Source organism: Diceros bicornis, chromosome 17, assembly GCF_020826845.1.
Source record: "Diceros bicornis minor isolate mBicDic1 chromosome 17, mDicBic1.mat.cur, whole genome shotgun sequence".
Lineage (NCBI taxonomy): Eukaryota > Metazoa > Chordata > Mammalia > Perissodactyla > Rhinocerotidae > Diceros > Diceros bicornis.
In genome coordinates, this window is record NC_080756.1 from 35,615,810 (window position 1) to 35,633,287 (window position 17,478).

The following is a 17,478-nucleotide window of genomic DNA, read 5'->3' on the forward strand; positions in this document are numbered from 1 at the left end:
GGTAACTCTCTGACATCCGAATGGCGCCCACTGGGTGGTTTAAAAGGAAATCTGTTTCTCTCAATGCAGCCTACACAAATTCTGCATCCATACATTTTTTCACATTTCAAATAACAATTAGAATCATAATGATGGGTTATGTTTGTGCAACTCCTAATAGATTACAAAGTGCTTTTCACATATTTTCTCATTCAGTTCCCACAATAACATGGTGAGGAAGGTATTATCCCCATTTTATGTATACATTAACTGAGGCTCTGGGAGGTGGGGTGATTTGCTTAGAGTCATATAGCTGGTTAACCAGCAAAGCCAGGGCTCAGAACTTCCATGTCCTCACAGCTACTTGTAAGGGATTTCTCCTCCACCCCCAGAGATGATCTAGACCAGGAATCTAAAATTTAACGTGATGATGGAAATGTTCTCTGTACTGTTCCATACGTATGAACTAACCACATGTGTCTATTGAACACTTGAAATGTAGCTAATACAACTGAGGAATTAAAGTTTTAATTTAATTTAAGTAAATTTAGATGTAAATAGCCACATGTGGCCAGTGGCTACCATGTTGGACAACGCGGAATTTTCTAGACCAAGCACCAGCAAACTAGACTCGGAAGGTCAAATCCAGCCTGCCACCTGTTTCTGTAAATAACATTTTAGTGAAACAGTCATACCCATTCCTTTATGTATTATCTATGACTGCTTTTGTGCTGTAATGACAGAGCTGAATGGTTGCAAGAGAGACCTAAATTTGGCATGCAAAGCCTAAAATATTTGCTATCTTGCTCTTTACAGAAAACATTTGCCAACCACTGTTCTAGACCATCACCTTCCTCTATGATGCTGGATGTATGCTACAATGAATCAACTGAATACAGTGAACAAGAGCTTGAGTTTTGGAGAGTCAGGCTGAGTTCTTACCAGAGAATCAACACTTAGCAGCTGGGCATAGTCTTAATGTTCTAGGTCTTACTTTCCTCATCTGTAGAATGGGGCTAACGTTAGTACTACTAATGCTATTAGAGTTGTGAAGAGTAAACAAAATAATTCTTACTGTGCTTAACACAGTGTCAGATAGATAGCAAATGCTTGGCAATGTTATCTACCTATTTATTAAAATAAAAACTGGAAATGGGAGCAACGAGGAAGATTTTCTTAGCTTTGCATAGCACAGTATAATAATAATAATGCACACCCATGGGCAGCATTTTCAGTTTACAAAGCACTCTTACTAAGTTGTTTCATTTGATCCTCATGTCCATCCTGTGTGGTCACTCAACTCCAGCAGATCTTATTACCACTACCTTTTTAGGTGCAGAAACTGAGACTCAGAGATGATCTATGATTTGCCCAAAGTTTTATTGCTAGAAAATGGTAGAATCAGAATTTAAAACTGCAAATTCTGGCTACAAGTTTTGTACTCATCTTAACTAGTACACACAAATTTGATGCTGAATATGTTTTAAGGGATTGGCTAATAGCCTTCTTACCTTAAAAACAAGCCATCTTTTGAAGCTAACTTTTGGCTAGTTATGTAGCGTAGGTCCCTGCTACTCAAAGTACGGTCTGCAGACCAGCAGCAACAGCATCACCTCAGAGCCTGCTAAACATACAGAAACTGAGGTCCCACTCTATACCTAGACTCACCTTAGAATCAGCATCTGCATTTTCACAAGATCCCAGGCAATTTATATACACATTAAAGTTTGGAAGTACTCTCACTCTAGATCTTATAAACTAGAATCCCGCCTCTCCTCCCTACAGCCTATCTCTTCATTCCTGTATATTTACGCCATTGGCCCCTAGGACTGTGTGGTACAACTAGAATGAATCCCTCATCAAAACCTTTAAAATTACAAATTTGGAGAAGCATTAGTCAAAAGGAACAAATCAACTATTTTAAAAGACAGCCGATGAAATCTCTAACTTAGATTTGGGGGGAATTTTCTCCAGGCAAGACCATCCAGATTACCCTTTTCAGCACATGCTAGCTGGACAAAGTGGGATCTCAGGAATTTACAGGAGCTTGGTTCCAGTAATCAAGGATTTTATGTCACCATAAGCTCCTGGCAATGTTATGATGAGATGGTATGGCTGTGAAATAGTATATACCTGCTGATATCCTTGCTTCTCCCAATTTGGTAATCACAAATACCTCTGAATTCAATGGGGTGGACTAGCAACAGTCAAGCATCTCTTATGCTGGTGATGCCAGAGCCTCCTTTCCCCAGCACAAAAGGCAGAGAGGAGGCCGCTGGTGGGTGGTACACACCTAGGCACGTACGTTTGCAGTTGGACTTGCCCTCTCTGACATTCCACTTGGAACTTGGCACATGCAACCCTTCAACCCCCTCTCACAAGATTCCAGGTACCCTGCCCTTCTCCTAACTGACAGCTCCAGCCTGTCTCCCAACTTCCTTGCTTCTCTTGCCAACTCTTTGGAAACTAAATCTTTCTCCTGCCACAGCCCTCTGTCCATCTGTCTACTGGCCTCTGACAGGATGTTCTGGGATGCTCTACTAACTTCAGCTGCTTCTGCCATGCCTGCCCCTTTCATCTCCTTGCCTGAACAAAGCATCTGGCTTTCTCAAGGAAACTCAAAGATCTTCTACAATGGCAGAGACAACTTCTCCCACTCCCTCCCTACTCAGCAGGAGCGAGGAAGCAGTTGATCTTCGTGCAAACCAGGACCACTCCCCCCATATCTCTGTCATCTATTCACCTTTGAAGTCCACACTTCCTCTTACCACTCTCCACAACACACTTTCACTTCTCCCAGGCCTTCAGTGCCAAGTTCACATTTCTGTCTGTACCTCATCTTCTCCCATCATTCTTGGGGAACTCAGCACACACGGGAGGGGCCTAACATTCTGACTTTACAGTTTCTAAGCTCCTCAACTCTTTTTTTTTCTTTTTTCTTTTTGGTGAGGAAGATTGGCCCTGAGCTAACATCTGTGCCAATCCTCCTCTATTTTGTACGTGGCATGCCACCACAGCATGGCTTAATGAGTGGTGTGTAGGTCCACGCCTGGGATCCGAACCTGCAAACTCTGGGCCACCAAAGCAGAGCCTGTGAACTTAACTACAACCACTACACGACTGGGCCAGCCCCTAAGCTCCTCAACTCTTAAGGCTTTCCTCTTCACCTGCCAAAATTATTCAGCAGCACAGAGATGAGCTATAGAACAGTTTTTGTAAGCATGAACTTTAGAATTAGATCTGTGTTTGAAACCTGGTTTTGCCATTTATTAGTTATTTGGTTTGGGGCAAAATTTAATTTCTTTGTCTGAAAAATGGGTATTATAATACCTACCTAATTGGTTCATTGAGAAGATTAATACTGTGAGGAAGGAGTCTAAGTTGAGCTGGACAATTACTAGTGCTCCTGCTAGAATGTAGGCTCCGCGAGGAGACGGCTGTTTGGGTGTTTTATTGACTGCCGTAGCCCCAGCGCCAGAAGAATGGCTGGCGCACAGGAGGTGCTGAAAAAATTTTGTCAAAGGAATGGAATGAACACATAGTCTGGGAGCCATGATTTTTATGGCGACATTTTAGGTTATGTCATCATCCTGAGCATTTCCTCAGCTAAAAGCTCAAGCTCAGATATCTCCCCTTTCTCCTTCTGGGCTTTTCTATACTCCCTTCCTAGTTCGCAACTCAGACTCCTTCACCTCGTCACCTCCCATAATGCCTTCTGGCCAATCTTCAGCCTTGGGTTTCTGCCTCATATCATGACTATGCTCCTACATTTGGTTGCCCCAGGTGACCTCATGTTTCTTTAAGAAAAATCATGATTCTTATGAGTGGTTCCACCACAATTTAATAAGAATGATAGTTAACACCTATTGAGTGCTTAATAATGTGCCAGGCACTCTTCTAAGTGTTTTACATTTATTACCTGATTTAATTTTCACCACCTGTTGAAAAAAAAAGGGATCTGGGATTCAAACTCAAACGTGGTTAGTCTGGCCCCAGGGACCATGCCCTGAAGCACCACTGTATACACCATTCTTCCTGCTGGGTTCTCACTGCTACTCGGCAAAACTTTATGCATCTCTTGTTGCCTCCCAAACATATGGGCCCCAACAGTTGTTTTCTGTCTTGCTTGGTTCCTTTCCCGCTCTGCCAGCCCCCTCTGCGGGCAGAGACCCGGCATCCGGCATTGCCACACTGATGGAGGCCACCTGATGTGGGTCCTCTCTCCATTGCCAAACAGCTCCTTTGTGTAGCCTCTACTCCATTCAGAATACCCCTGTGTTCTTCTCATCCTCTCCCACTCCCCTTGGAGCTCGAGAGAAAGTACTTTCCACTCTCCTTCCTCAGGCTCCCTTAGTTCAGATCCTTGTTCATTCTTGGGGATCATAGTCTGTTAATTATCAAGTCTCTTGCAATTTCAAAAACTCTTTTTGAGTGCATCTTCCAGCATTCCTCTAAGGAGCTCGCAATATCTTTGAGGAAACAGACATATAAGTATATTCCTTACATCTTCAAGCTCTGCCTTTGCACTGTCGCTTTGCCTCTGTGTGCAAACCTGGTCCTGCTTCCTAGCTTGTAAAAGAAAGCCCTTCACTCTGTGTCTTTGAGCTACCATCTTATTTCTTTCCTTTTAACAAAAATTTCTCAAAATTTCAGAGACTATAGTTGCCATCTCTATTGCTCTTTATGTATTCTTATCTTAAATGCTTTCAATATGGCTTCTTGATTTCAAGGACTTTTTGCTTATTTTTGTATTTTTAAAGCCTTTAATAATCTAATTTCTTTGGTGGGGTGGAAATAGTACCTTTGTTCTCATGTTTATTTGACTCCAGAGAGTTTTCTATGCTCATAGCACTGTGTTTCATGGACCCCATTTTTGGAAACATTTTTTAAGATTATAGATAACTTAAGTGAAGTTCCAAGTGCACAAGAAGCTCTCTTAAACAGCAGCAACCACAGTCATGGGGCATCCTCATTGTTGCATCCTGGATTTTGTACCTTGACAGTTTTCCTGAACCACCTGTTCTCTTCCAGTGCCATAATCTCTAGGTGCTCAGAGACAGACTCCTCGCCAGGCCTGCAGCTGGATCTAACTCCCCAGCCTTTGCCCCACCCCAGTGGGACATTCTGGTTGTGGTCCCAACTTGTCCTACCTGCCTGTCACCAGGCCACCCCTAGCCCAGTGAATCCTAAGATGTGGCACTTGGTGTGAAGAAGAACATTGGATCCCTGTGAAAACCCTAAGCCCTGAATATGTTAGCAAAAGGCTTCACTGAGGGCCCAGAGATTTCAGGAATTAAACCTAGAGGAGTAAATATGTATTTATTTATGCTCTCAAAGGAATCGGAACATTTTAATAAGTGCCTTTCCTTGGAGGGGTTTGTAATATTTTAATTTACTCTCTAACACCACTGTGAAGCCATAGTTAGGACAGCGAATCTGCTTTGAATGGGCCTTTTTTTAACTTTGCCAAGACAGAGAGATATCTGCAAGTCACTTCATGTCTCCGAGCTTTCCTTTTCTCACCAACAAAATTTGGGAACATCTACCTTGCAGACTGATTGTGAGTAGGAAGTGGAATAATTGTGTATAAAGACCCTGGTACAGTCCCTGGAACACAGTAGGCACTAAAAGTGAGAAGTGATGGCCTGGGATATAGACTACATGAAGCCTCAGGTGGTGAAGGCCTTCACCACCAGGCTAAGGGGAAATTATTCATTCCACATCTGGGAAACCCCTGGTTTCCAGCCCTTTAATAAAATGATCCAGTCACTGTTTTTCAGGATATTGAGTTGAAAGAAAGAAAAAGAGGGAAAGAGCGAGAGGGAGGAAAAGTGTGTCGTGTCCTGTGATATTAAGGAATGATCTTGGAATCAGAAACTCTCCCATCAGACTCTAAACAAGAATGATGTTAGAGTTGGAACTATAGAAATTGTTAGAGAGCACGCAGAATGAGAAAGAGTCGGGAAAGTAGTGCCTACGGCTTCACAGATATTTAGGAATAAAACGTCAATGTGAGGTCCCCTTATGTGGTGGTAATAGCATCCTCATCTCTATTATCAAATATTCATCAGCTGCTTATTAAATCTAGGGCAGTGTGCTAAATAAGGCAGAGGATAAAAGGATGTCCAAGACAGTCTTTGCCTTCAATTTAGAAAAAGATGAATTAACAACAACAGTCAGTATGTCTTGAATGGCAAAGCTGAGTGGCTTATATAGTAAGTGCTGTAAGGTTGCAGAGACAATGGATTATTGAAGGACACCTACATCGGGGTAGGGAGGCTTTTCTAATGCTTATAAAGAGCTTCACACAGTAAGTGTGACTTGAATCAAATATTGTTCAGATAAATGAAGACTAGGGAAGAAAGTTTTCTGGGGAACAGGAACTGTCTTAAATGCCAAAGTAGGGAGTTCGAACTTAAACAGAATTTTATGAGGAGATAGTTTTTCTGACAAATTTCATTGTATTTTATTCAATTGCAATTTAATTGCTGTTTTAACCAATTAAATAGAAGAGAAGGCAATGGTGAAAGACATTTATGTAAATACATGTTTATAGCCATGTCTATATTTTTTCGTTACATAGAAAGAAAATTTACAGGACGTTCACCCAAAGGTTAAAAGTGGCTGTTTTGGAGTAGTGGACATTTTTGTGACTTTCTGTACAGTACAGATTTCAGAAAGGAAGAAAGGCAGGAAGGCAGACAAGCCCGCTGGCAATGGGGAGTTAGTGAGGATTCCTGTGTCAGAGCATGACATGACCCAAGTCATGCTATCGGATCACAACAATTTCAGGCAGCGTTTTAGAAAGGAATGCATGGTTTCTAAGCCATTGAAAAGGGAAGCAGTGGTTTCTGGGCACTGGTGTGGGTTTTCCAAGACAAGCCCCGTGAGACTCATTTCATTTCCTTTTGCAAGACAGAGATGTAATTAGTCTTTTCTGTGCACAAAACCTTCTCTCAGACATTGAACAATTCATCTGACAGAGGATGAAAAAAACGGAATCATTGTGAAAGCCCCAAGTAAGCAAGCCACGACAAGAAAATTTTATTTTTCTGCTGGTGCAAAAAAAAAAAAGAGGTTGAATACAGATTTTCATACATTCTTTCTCTTCCTCTACCTGAAACATCAGCCATCCTACCTCCTCCAAGGTGAGATCATAAGAAGATATTGTGTTTCATTTTTAACCCAAAGTTCTGGTTAAAAAGTTTTAATTTATTATGTCCTATGCAAATTTTGACTTACCCTGCACTCTTAGGGACTTTCTACAGAAATCTGGAAGACGTTCAGAAAGAAATGCTGTGCGATAAAAGTGCTATAGGTGTACCTAGCATTGACATGCTTTCGAGTGCAAAGACTTGAGCCCATACATCGCCTGAAATCCTCAGTCATTTGAAGCTCTGATTTCAAGGACCTGGATGCTGAGGGCTGCTCAGAACACTCAGGAGGCTGACTTCCAAGTCTTCATCCCCTGGTTGGCTAGCAGGTGGTTCTGATACTTTGAAAGCTCACAAAAGACTGGAACTCAGGGAACGTCTATTCTACTGTCATGACCAGCTATATAATTTGCGAGGCCCAGTGCAGAGTGAAAATGCGGGGCCCCTTATTAAAAAATTATTAAGAATTTCAAGACAGCAACAGCAGAGCGTTAAATCAAGTGTGGGGATCATGTGACTGCCCAGATCTCAGGCCCTTGAAGCTGGTTTGTAGTTAGACCAGCACTAATCTCAGTTTTCATATATATTGGAATTTCATTTAAAAGTTTGGAGCAAGGGAAGGTTTCTTCTACTAGAAAAAAGAAAAGACAAAGGAAAATGACTGAATTTAACCCTTTCATTTTAAAGAATATCATTAAAAAATCACACAGTGAGGGGGCCAGCCTGGTGGCGTAGTAGTGAAGTTTGGCACACTCTGCTTTGGTGGCCTGGGTTTGCGGGTTCAGATCCCAGCTGCGGACCTATACCACTCATCAAACCATGCTGTGGTGGCTTCCCACATACAAAATAGAGGAAGATTGGCACAGATATTAGCTCAGGGCCACTCTTCCTCATCAAAAAAAAATCACACAATGAGAACATTTTATCACGATAAGAATTCAAACACTGTAAAAACATACAGACTGAAAAATGAGAAAACCTTTCACTTGCCCTATAATCCCACTTCTTTCCCCAGAGGTGTCAATATTTTGATGTGTATTCTTTGCAGACAGTTATGTTTTTATATATACATTACTTTACACATTCAAATCCTTTTTTTATGTAATATACTGTGATCATACTGCATATTCTGTCTTACAACTTGCTTTTCTTTCTCAATATGTCTTAGAACTTTCCATGTCAGTCTTACACATCTTCTTCATTCTTTCTAATCATTGTATAATATTTCATAATATGGATTACCATAAAGCATTTAAACTATCCATTCCCCCATTCCTGAATATTTATTTTGTTTTCAACTTTGCAGGGTTTTTATTATAAACAATTATTATTATAAACAATGCTACAATGAATGACCATGTATGCACCTCTTTTTGCACATACAAGAGTATTTTTATTGGAGACACATCTATAAGTAGATTTGCTGGGTTGAGAGGAACTGAGATACAAAATATCTACCCCACAGCACACAGGTTTTAATGGTAAAGTTGGTAAAAAAGATTATAAGCTTGGTAGAAGTATAAATTGTGGTAACTTTTGAAAAACAATTTGGAACTACAATACTAAAAGCCCTATGAATGTATCATCTTTTGACCCAGCAAATGTGTATCTAGGAATAATCAGAGTTCTGTGCAAAGATGTCTCCATAAAGATGTTCATAGCCGTTCTATTTGTAATATTGATAAGTATTGTGAGATTAAGAAAATTTGCACCAATATAACCACATGGATTGTTAGACTATTGAAAATCTTTTGCTGTAATTGATAACTAAGTGCTGTTTGAAGCTCTCCCCCCAGTACCCCTCTACTGCCTGCCTCCCGGATCATCCCTAGAGTTCCTTGCTGTTCAAACACTAAACTAAGGTTCATGCCTGGTAGAGTCTGGGGCTTCCAGAACCCAGCTCTGCTCTGACTGGCTGGTCGTTCTGATTGGCCGGTCCCTGCCTGCTGGCTGTTAATTGCTTTCCACGTATTTTGAATAAAATCCCTGGAAATAATGTGAAAGTTCAACAATAGGGATTGGTTAAGAGAATTATGATAATGGAAGCCCATTCAGCTATTAAAAATGGTGGTCTGGGAGGATGTTGATAATGGGGGAGGCTATGCATGTGTGAGGGCAAGGAGCATATGGGAAATCTCTGCACCTTCTGTTCCATTTTTCTGTGAACCTAAAAACTGCTGTAAAGCATAAAGTCTGTTTTAAAAAATGATGATCTGAAGATATGTGATATCATGACAAAATATTTAGAATATATTGCCAAGTGGGAGAAAAAGGCAGTATACAAAACAGTATACCCGATATAATCCCACTGAAAACATATTTGTTCGTATTGATTCATAGAGAAAGGCTAAAAGAAAACAACAGAAGTGTCAACAATGATTATATCTGGATGGTGGGATCATACTTGATTTTTGACATTTGCTTTGTTGCTTATCTGCGTTGTTCAACTTTTTTTTGCAATGAGCCTGACAACTTTTGTAATTAGGAAAAAAGTGTCATTTAAAAAATAAAGGAAAACTAAAGTCACTTAGCTAGGCAAAAGCAATCTTTTTCCTTGATTCGCGCAACATTTGCCACACTTGCTTGCATACGGCTCCCTGGGGAATGAGCCAAAGAGTAAGGCAAGAAGGCTGACAGAAGCTCAGCGACAACATCTGTAGGGAGGGAGGCTGGGGGTGGAAGGGAGGAGAGGCCAAGAATTCACCAACATCCAGTCTCACTCTTGCTACCTCCTTTTGTTCATTTTGGTGAGGCCGCAGGCATTTTTGAAATTCTGCACTGTGGGGAGCTGCCAGGGCAGCCTTTGCTGTTCTTTCATGTCTGAGCATACGTGCCTGTTTTTCAGGGAATCCATACAGGGAATGTTCCATTCTCCAGCTGGGCTTTCATCCAAGGTGTAGATTTACAGAGTTGTGTGTGTACAAAGCCACCGAAATAACACTCATTCCCCCGCACGGGGTGGGGCAGCAGCTTTTATCTCAGCAAGCTCTGGTGAGAATCGTCTTTTCAGAATGACAAACCTTTAAGCAATAGAGGGCAGACCCAACCACACTAAAGAATCTTGACCGCATTTGAAAGGCTGTCATGGAACACGTTTTCCAGTCTAGCCAGCTCCTGAAGGAGGTACTCCCAAGACCAGGGGTCTCCTACGGAATGACCGATCCTCAACCTCAGAATCCCACCTGGTTGAAAATTCGGGGCCAGCTGACAGGTGTGTCTCTCCTTGGACGTTGAGATGAAAGCCTGAAATATTCGTGGAGACCCCAGGAAGACCCCAGGCTGTGGGCTCTCACGCTTGAGGTTGCTGGCATCAAACAGAACTCCAGAACCATAGACTTCACAGGACATATTTCACAATCATAGGCCTAGGAAGAAAACTTACAGTTCCCAGAGTGGGTGGTCCCTTATATGATGTGATATCAGAAATGTGCCTTTTTGACCCTCATTTCCTTTAGTGTCCACCCCATCACTCTGCAATCCTTCTATTAAAGTTTCATTTTATGCGATTAAGGAACAGATTTTACAAAACTGTAATTATCTCCAGAATAGGTATCATCTCAGCTCCTACTTCTTAAATGTGATCTAATTTATTGCATCCAACTCCTGCTGGCTCTCAAATGCTCCCTGCAGAGAGTGGTAGTTATTAGGCGACTTTAACAGTGGGGAGGGAAAGGATCCTATTAAGGACTTTGCCTCAGGAAAGCAGGCCCAGGAGGGTTCCAGCAGAGAAGGTCAAGAATGAGTGTACTTCAGGGAGACATGGCTGAAGAATAAGAACGCATGCAGTCAACCCTCATTATTCACGGATTCCATACTTGCGAATTGACCTCCTCACTAAAATTTATTTGTAAACACCCAAAATCAACACTCTTGGTGCTTTTGTGGTCACTTGTGGATTTTCATAAAGCAGCCTGACGACATGTCCCCAGCTGAGGTTGGACAAGTTGATGCTCTGCCTTCTCGTTGTGGTTCTCATACTGAAAACAAGTGTCCTTTTGGGACTATATAGTGCTGTGATTTTGCACTTTTATGCCTTTTGTTGGTGATTTCACTTTTAAAATGGCCCCCAAACGTAGTGCTAAAATGCTATCTAGTGTTCCTTTGCATGAGAAGGCTGTGATGTTCTTTATAGGAAAAAAGCATGTATTAGATAAGCTTAACTCAGGCATGAGTTGTTGGCTGCGAGTTCAGTGTTAATGAATCAATAATATATATTAAATATGGCGTCTTTAAACAGAAACACTCATAAAACAACATTATATATTGATCAGTTAATGAAAATGTTATGACCAGAGGCTCGCAGAAACCTAACTCTGTGTTTTCCCTAGGAACAGCAGGTCAGTATTCACTAATTCAGTGTTCATGGAAACTGTACAGAACGTAACTACCACAAATAAGAGAGTCAACTACAATCTGAAATTTTGGAAGGAGAAAAAATGGCAAATGGTAAATAACTATTCTTAGTAATAAAATAAGTGACAAATGTAATTGTATCTTTCTATTATTTGCATGAGAAAAGATGAATGAAAGCCTCAGCTTGGCAATCTGTAAAGTTTATCAAAATCAAGAATTTCTTGGAATTGGGGCCGGCCCGGTGGCACAAGCGGTTAAGTGCAAGCACTCTGCTGTGGCAGCCTGGGGTTTGCTGGTTCGGATCCTGTGCGCGCACTAACGCACTGCTTGTCAGGCCATGCTGTGGCGGTGTCCCATATAAAGTGGAGGAAGATGGGCATGGATGTTAGCCCAGGGCCAGTCTTCCTCAGCAAAAAGAGGAGGATTGGCAGATGTTAGCTCAGGGCTGATCTTCCTCACAAAAAAAAAACTTCTTGGAATATATCAATGTCTCATAAAGATTCTAAAATTTCTCTTCTACTTCCCTCAAAGAATCATTCAAGGCAGCAATTCTTTTCCAACATACCGTTGTGGTACTCTTTGTAGGAAGCCAGTAATACGAAAAGGCCGAGAAACTTCTATCTAGAAAGATTTAGCCCATTTTACCGTAATATTTTCCTATAATTTTCATAATCTTATTTTATGTGACAGGCTAGTTTGCCTGAAATGCCATTTCTGAATAACTATAAGAACAATCCTTCACCAACGAACATTACTTCTAACATCCCCTTGGTAATTAAGGAATTCTCTGTTCCAGATTTTGGTAAAGATTTGAAGTGCTGCCCTCTCTGTGAGGACTCTGGATGACAGTCCTGAGTATGCTAATTTACCAGTTCTGCAGTTTGGATTTCCAACAGCACTGGGGGTCTGTGTCGATTAACATGAATCAACACACATAGCTGTCACACAGTTTATATTGAAGTAACAGTCCTAGACTCAGTAATGTTAGATTCTAACAAACTTATCTAGGTAAGAAGAAGCCTCAGCTAATTGATAACATCCACTTATGGTGAGTACACAAGCGGTTCAGTGCAAACTGGGCATCAGAAGAAACAGTAGTCAGGTCAAGTGGTGCTTGTCAGACAACCCAGCCTGGTCTGCAGGGGCGGGGGTGGCCACTTGTCTCATATTTAAGGATGGAACAAGAAGGCCTGAATCAGGAGTAGAGAGAGGATCAACAGCTTTGAGGAGAATATGCTTAGGTGACCAGGTGTGACCCTCAGGACAGGACAAGCCGAGGCTGGCAGGGGAAGTGACCTCCACAGGCTTCCCTCCTGAAAAGAATGGAATGGAGTCCTGAATGAACGTTGTGTCCCTGCATGAGGTCCACAGAATTCATTCCTCACTGCATTTGATAAGATTGCCTTAAGAGGCTGTTCTGGTTGAAGTGGGGGCCAGGAGCTAAAACTGGCAGATAAATGGAAAGACAGAGGTGAGAGACAGAAGGGGGACAGCAAAGCAGGGAGCCAGCTGCTCTGGTCTGCAAAATCCTGTAGGAGTGGCTTGGCTAGAGATCTGAGACCCAGGTAGCCAGACATTTAAGCCAGCTGGGTTCATCCCCTTCTTTTGTTTTTTCAAGAGGAAAAGAGCGGCTTTTTAAGAGCCTGTAGTTCTACTATAGGGCGAATAGAAATACTTAGTCAAAGAAATGGAATAACAACGTACAAAGAGGGGAATGAGAGTATTTGTGTTACCAGTGGATTACTCAACGGATTTATATCAGGGATTTTGACTTTGCCCCCTTCAAGGGACCAGACGAGAACTAATTCTGTATAAATCCTCTGGTGTTATATTTAACTCAATCAAAGGCGTAGTAGATTTCAAACCAAATTTCCTCTGTGCAGAAAAAGTTTCCAGGAAGGCAAAGTAGGGAGAGGAGCCTTATTATTCCCTTCTGTCAATCTTTTAATCCAAACCTTTGATAAACATTTTCCTGTTGCATTAGTCAGGGTTCTTCAGAGAAACAGAAGCAATAGGATGTATATATCTTATGTTATTGGTGTATTGAATTATACCACCAGCTTTCCTGGGTCTCCAGCTTGCAGAGGGCAGATCTTGGGTCTTCTCATCCTCCATAATCGCATGAGTCAAATCTTTATAATAAATCTTGGGATGAGAAGACCAAAGATCTGCCATCTACAAATTGGAGACCCAGGAAAGCTGGTGGTATAATTCAGTCTGAGTCCAAAGGCCTGAGAACCAGGGGAGCCGATGGTGTAAATCCAAGTCCAAGGGTAGGAGAAAGTGAGATGTCCATTTCAAACAGTGAGGCAGAAAAAAGGATCGAATCCTCCTTCCTCCACCTTTTGTTCTATTCGGTCCTCAATGGATTGGATGATGCCCTCTTGCATTGGAGAGGACAATATACTTTATTGAGTCCACCAATTCAAATACTAATCTCATCCAGAAACATCTTTAAAGACACATCCAGATATGTCCAATTTGGGCACCCCATGGCCAGTCAAGATGACACATAAAATTAACCATTACACATGTATTATTCACAATTAATTTCAATTAATTATTTTTTGCAGAGAAGTTCTTTGTAGTTAAGAAATCCTGTCAACTAGTTTCTATTCATTATTTTTTCAGAAGTTTGCAGTGGGTGATGGATTACTTTGTTCCTTAGACAGATAAGCTAACTAAAGCATGAAATATTTGTTTATCCAAATATTGTTTATGCAAAGACCAGAGCAAAGAATTTGGTTTGGATGTAGTAGGTCAAAGAAACATCTTTAAGACATTTGTGGTTTATCTAGTAACTCTAGCATTATTTTCTACTCCTGATCATGGAAGTGGGGGTGGTATGATCTATAACAAAACAGTCTTCAGGTTAGCCAGTCTAGCACAACACTTCAGAAGAAATGTGAATTCAGGTCCAGTAATACAGTTTTCTGATCCATTACAAAGCCCATAGGGTGGCCAAGATCTAGAGCCGTCTTACAGCCAACACGTAATCAAGTCTGCAGTAGACAGAAAGTCCCTCCCTCCCTTGCCTTCTCCTCTTCTTTAAAAGCCCCTTGCTCCTTTGAACCCTTTGAGCTTGGTGTTGATAATTTCACCCTCTCTCTTTGTTAGCTCAACTGTTAGATGAAGCATGGGAGCAGGAAATTGAGGGCATTAGAATTTTGTGGTTGGAGAATGAAAGTGGAGGATGTTAGAGTGACCACAGGGTGAATTACCAAAAAGACTCTAAGACTTTTCTGAACGCAAATTTTAACCTCCAGCTATTATATGTTAAGCAGATTATTCTGCTTAAAAGTCCTTTGTTTGCTGTTCCACCTTGAATCACTTTATGAACAAGTTCCCTTATTTACTTTCCTTTAGGACATTGGGGGATAGAAACCGGAGAGAGGATTAAAAAAATGATTTGTTTTTGCTTTTATGCAATGGGAAGAAAACAGGAAGAAAAATGGCATTAAGTTCAAGGATGGCCAGTATTTCTATACCAATGAGTAGTATTCTGCTAAACTCAGTGAAGTCTAGCTGCTTGGGGGAACTAAGGCAGAGGACCATTCATATTTATTGTGCAACTCTGACCTGGCAGACATTGTGTTCTGGCTTTATATCTATTATATCATTAATCCTGACAACAACCTCGTAGGGTAGTTGATGTTATTCTCATTTTACCAGTGGGTTAACAAGTTCTGAGAGGTGAGTGACTTGTCCTACACAAAGTCCTACATCTAGTAATTGGCAAAGCAAGAATTTAAGTCCAAATGTCTTTAAACTGGAAATCTGATGCTTTCTCTACTTGTTTCCAAAAACATTTATTTAATCAACAACTATTTATTGAGCATCTTCTATGTGCCAGGTGCTGAGCTAGGGTGGAGAACGCAAGCATGAATAAACATATAGTCCTGCCCCAGCGGAGCTCCCAGGCTAGTGGGAGATGGTGCACACAGATGCAGTGTGTTAGGTCCTGGGGAAGATTGCCACGGGGGCACAGAGGAGAAGCACCTGGCAGAGTGTTTGGGACTCAGAAACATCAAGTCGGAGAAAATATGTTTCAAGCTTTACAGGAGCTTTCAAACAGTGCTTCTCAAATATTAATGTAAAGAGGAATCACTCTGGGATTTTGTTAAAATGTAGATTCTGATTCAGTAGGTCTGGGCTGTGGCCTGAGATTCTGCATTTCTAACAGGGTCCCAGGAGAGGCTGATGCTGCTGGCCCGTGGATCACACTTCTTCATGGTAAGGCTCTAAAGCGAAAGTAAGGGTTAGCCAGGTGAGGAGGTGTGTTGGTGAGAACTTGCCCAGTAAAGAGGCAGAATGTGCAAAGACTCCGGGAGAAAAAGAACAAGATCAACTTCAGGGAACTGCTGTGAAGGTCAGTGTGTCCAGTAAGCCTGGATTGCAGAGCATGAAGTAGCCTGACATGGGGCTGGAGGTGACAGGAAAGCAGTAAGCTGGGAGCACATTATGCAGGCCCTGTAGGACTTGTAAGGAGCTATGTCTAATCCTGAGGGTAATGAGATGCCATTAAATGTTTTCAGCTGATGAGTTGCTCTATCAGATTTGTGCTTTCCAAAGAGCATACTGGCTACAGCGTGGAAAATGCACTAGAACAGTGTCCTTACCCTGTTGCATGTTAGAATCACCTGTGGAGCTTTAAAAACTACCAATGCTTAGCCCCCAACCCAGACAATTACAGAGGATCTCTAAAGCAGAGGTCTCAGATATGGTCCTTGGACCCCCAGCAGCAGCAGCACCTGGGACCTTGTTAGAAATGCAAATTCCCAGGCCCCATCTCAGATTTACTGACTCAGGAACTCTGAGGGTGGGCCCAGCACTCTGTGTATTGACAAGCCTGCCAGGTGACTCTGAGGCAGCTAATGTTTGAAAACCACTGGATTAGAGGAGAAAAGTAGGGAGAGAGAGAGAGAGGCTAGTTTACCAATTAGGAAGCAGAGAGATGATGGTTCTGGTGCAGCACCTCCTGAAGTTTTATAAACCTTGTTGAGCAAGGGAAAGCACCATCTTGATGGAGTCCCAGTAGTGTCTCAAAGTGGGGAGGTTAGGAGGCTGGTGTGTCATGGGGTAATTTGTGGGTGAGTTAGTAAGTGACATTTGGGCAGGGATTGGTCCAATTTACAAACTAGGTAAGCTTTGTGTTGTGACTGAATTGTGTCCCCCAAAATTCGTATGTTGAAGCCCTAATCCCCAATGTGATGGTATTTAGAGATGGAGACTTTGGGAGGTAATTAGGTTCAGATGAAGTCATGAGGGTAGGGGCCTCATGATGGGATTAGTGCCCTTATAAGAAGAGATGCCACAGACCTTACACCCTCTCTCTCTATCCCTTCTCCCCATGGGAGGAAATAGCCAGAAGGCAGCTGTCTACAGACCAGAAGACAGCTCTCACCAGAAACCAACCACGCTGGCACCTCTGTCTCGGACTTCCCAGCCTTCAAAACCGTGAGAAAATTAATTTCTGTTGTTGAAGCTACCAGTCTATGGCATTTTGTTATGCTAGCCTGTGCTGACTAACACACTTCTGGAGCAGTAAGCAGTCTTATTGGCACACATGGGTCCCTGAGGAGTTACTGTTAAATACTTTGTCTGTGGTCTTATCTTGGAACATGTGGGTCTGAACGAGTTTCAGCTATAACAAATTGAGCTTAGATAGCTGGTGTTGCAAGTTACCACTTTTTCAACTGTGGCTTCTGTTTAATTTTTTAGTATCCTAAACTAAGACAGTGGTATGAATAATTGAAACTGAAAACTTATAATAGGGTTGCCAGATAAAATATAAGATGCCCAGTTAAATTTGAGTTTCAGATAAACAGCAGATAGTTTTTTCATATGTCCCAAATAGTGCATGGATTATACTTGTACTAAAAAATTATTCGTTGTGTGTCTATAACTAAAATTTAACTGAGTGTCCTGTGTTTTTATATGCTAAACTAGCAACTCTAACATGTAAAGAACTGACATAGATAGATGAATATTT

The 17,478-nt window shown here is 41.6% G+C and overlaps 1 protein-coding gene across 1 annotated transcript in view; it reads right to left on the bottom strand.

Annotated features, from left to right (window-relative positions):
* SMCO2 (single-pass membrane protein with coiled-coil domains 2) overlaps positions 1–4,363 on the bottom strand; it is a 42,707-nt gene extending 38,344 nt beyond the window's left edge. The window contains exons 1-2 of the mRNA XM_058557400.1: positions 3,980–4,363; positions 2,185–2,325 (exon numbers count right to left, since the gene is read on the bottom strand). Of these exons, the coding sequence (XP_058413383.1) occupies positions 2,185–2,325; positions 3,980–4,363 (525 nt within the window). The remainder of the gene's footprint in view (positions 1–2,184; positions 2,326–3,979) is intronic.
* Between the last annotated feature and the right edge of the window lie 13,115 nt (positions 4,364–17,478).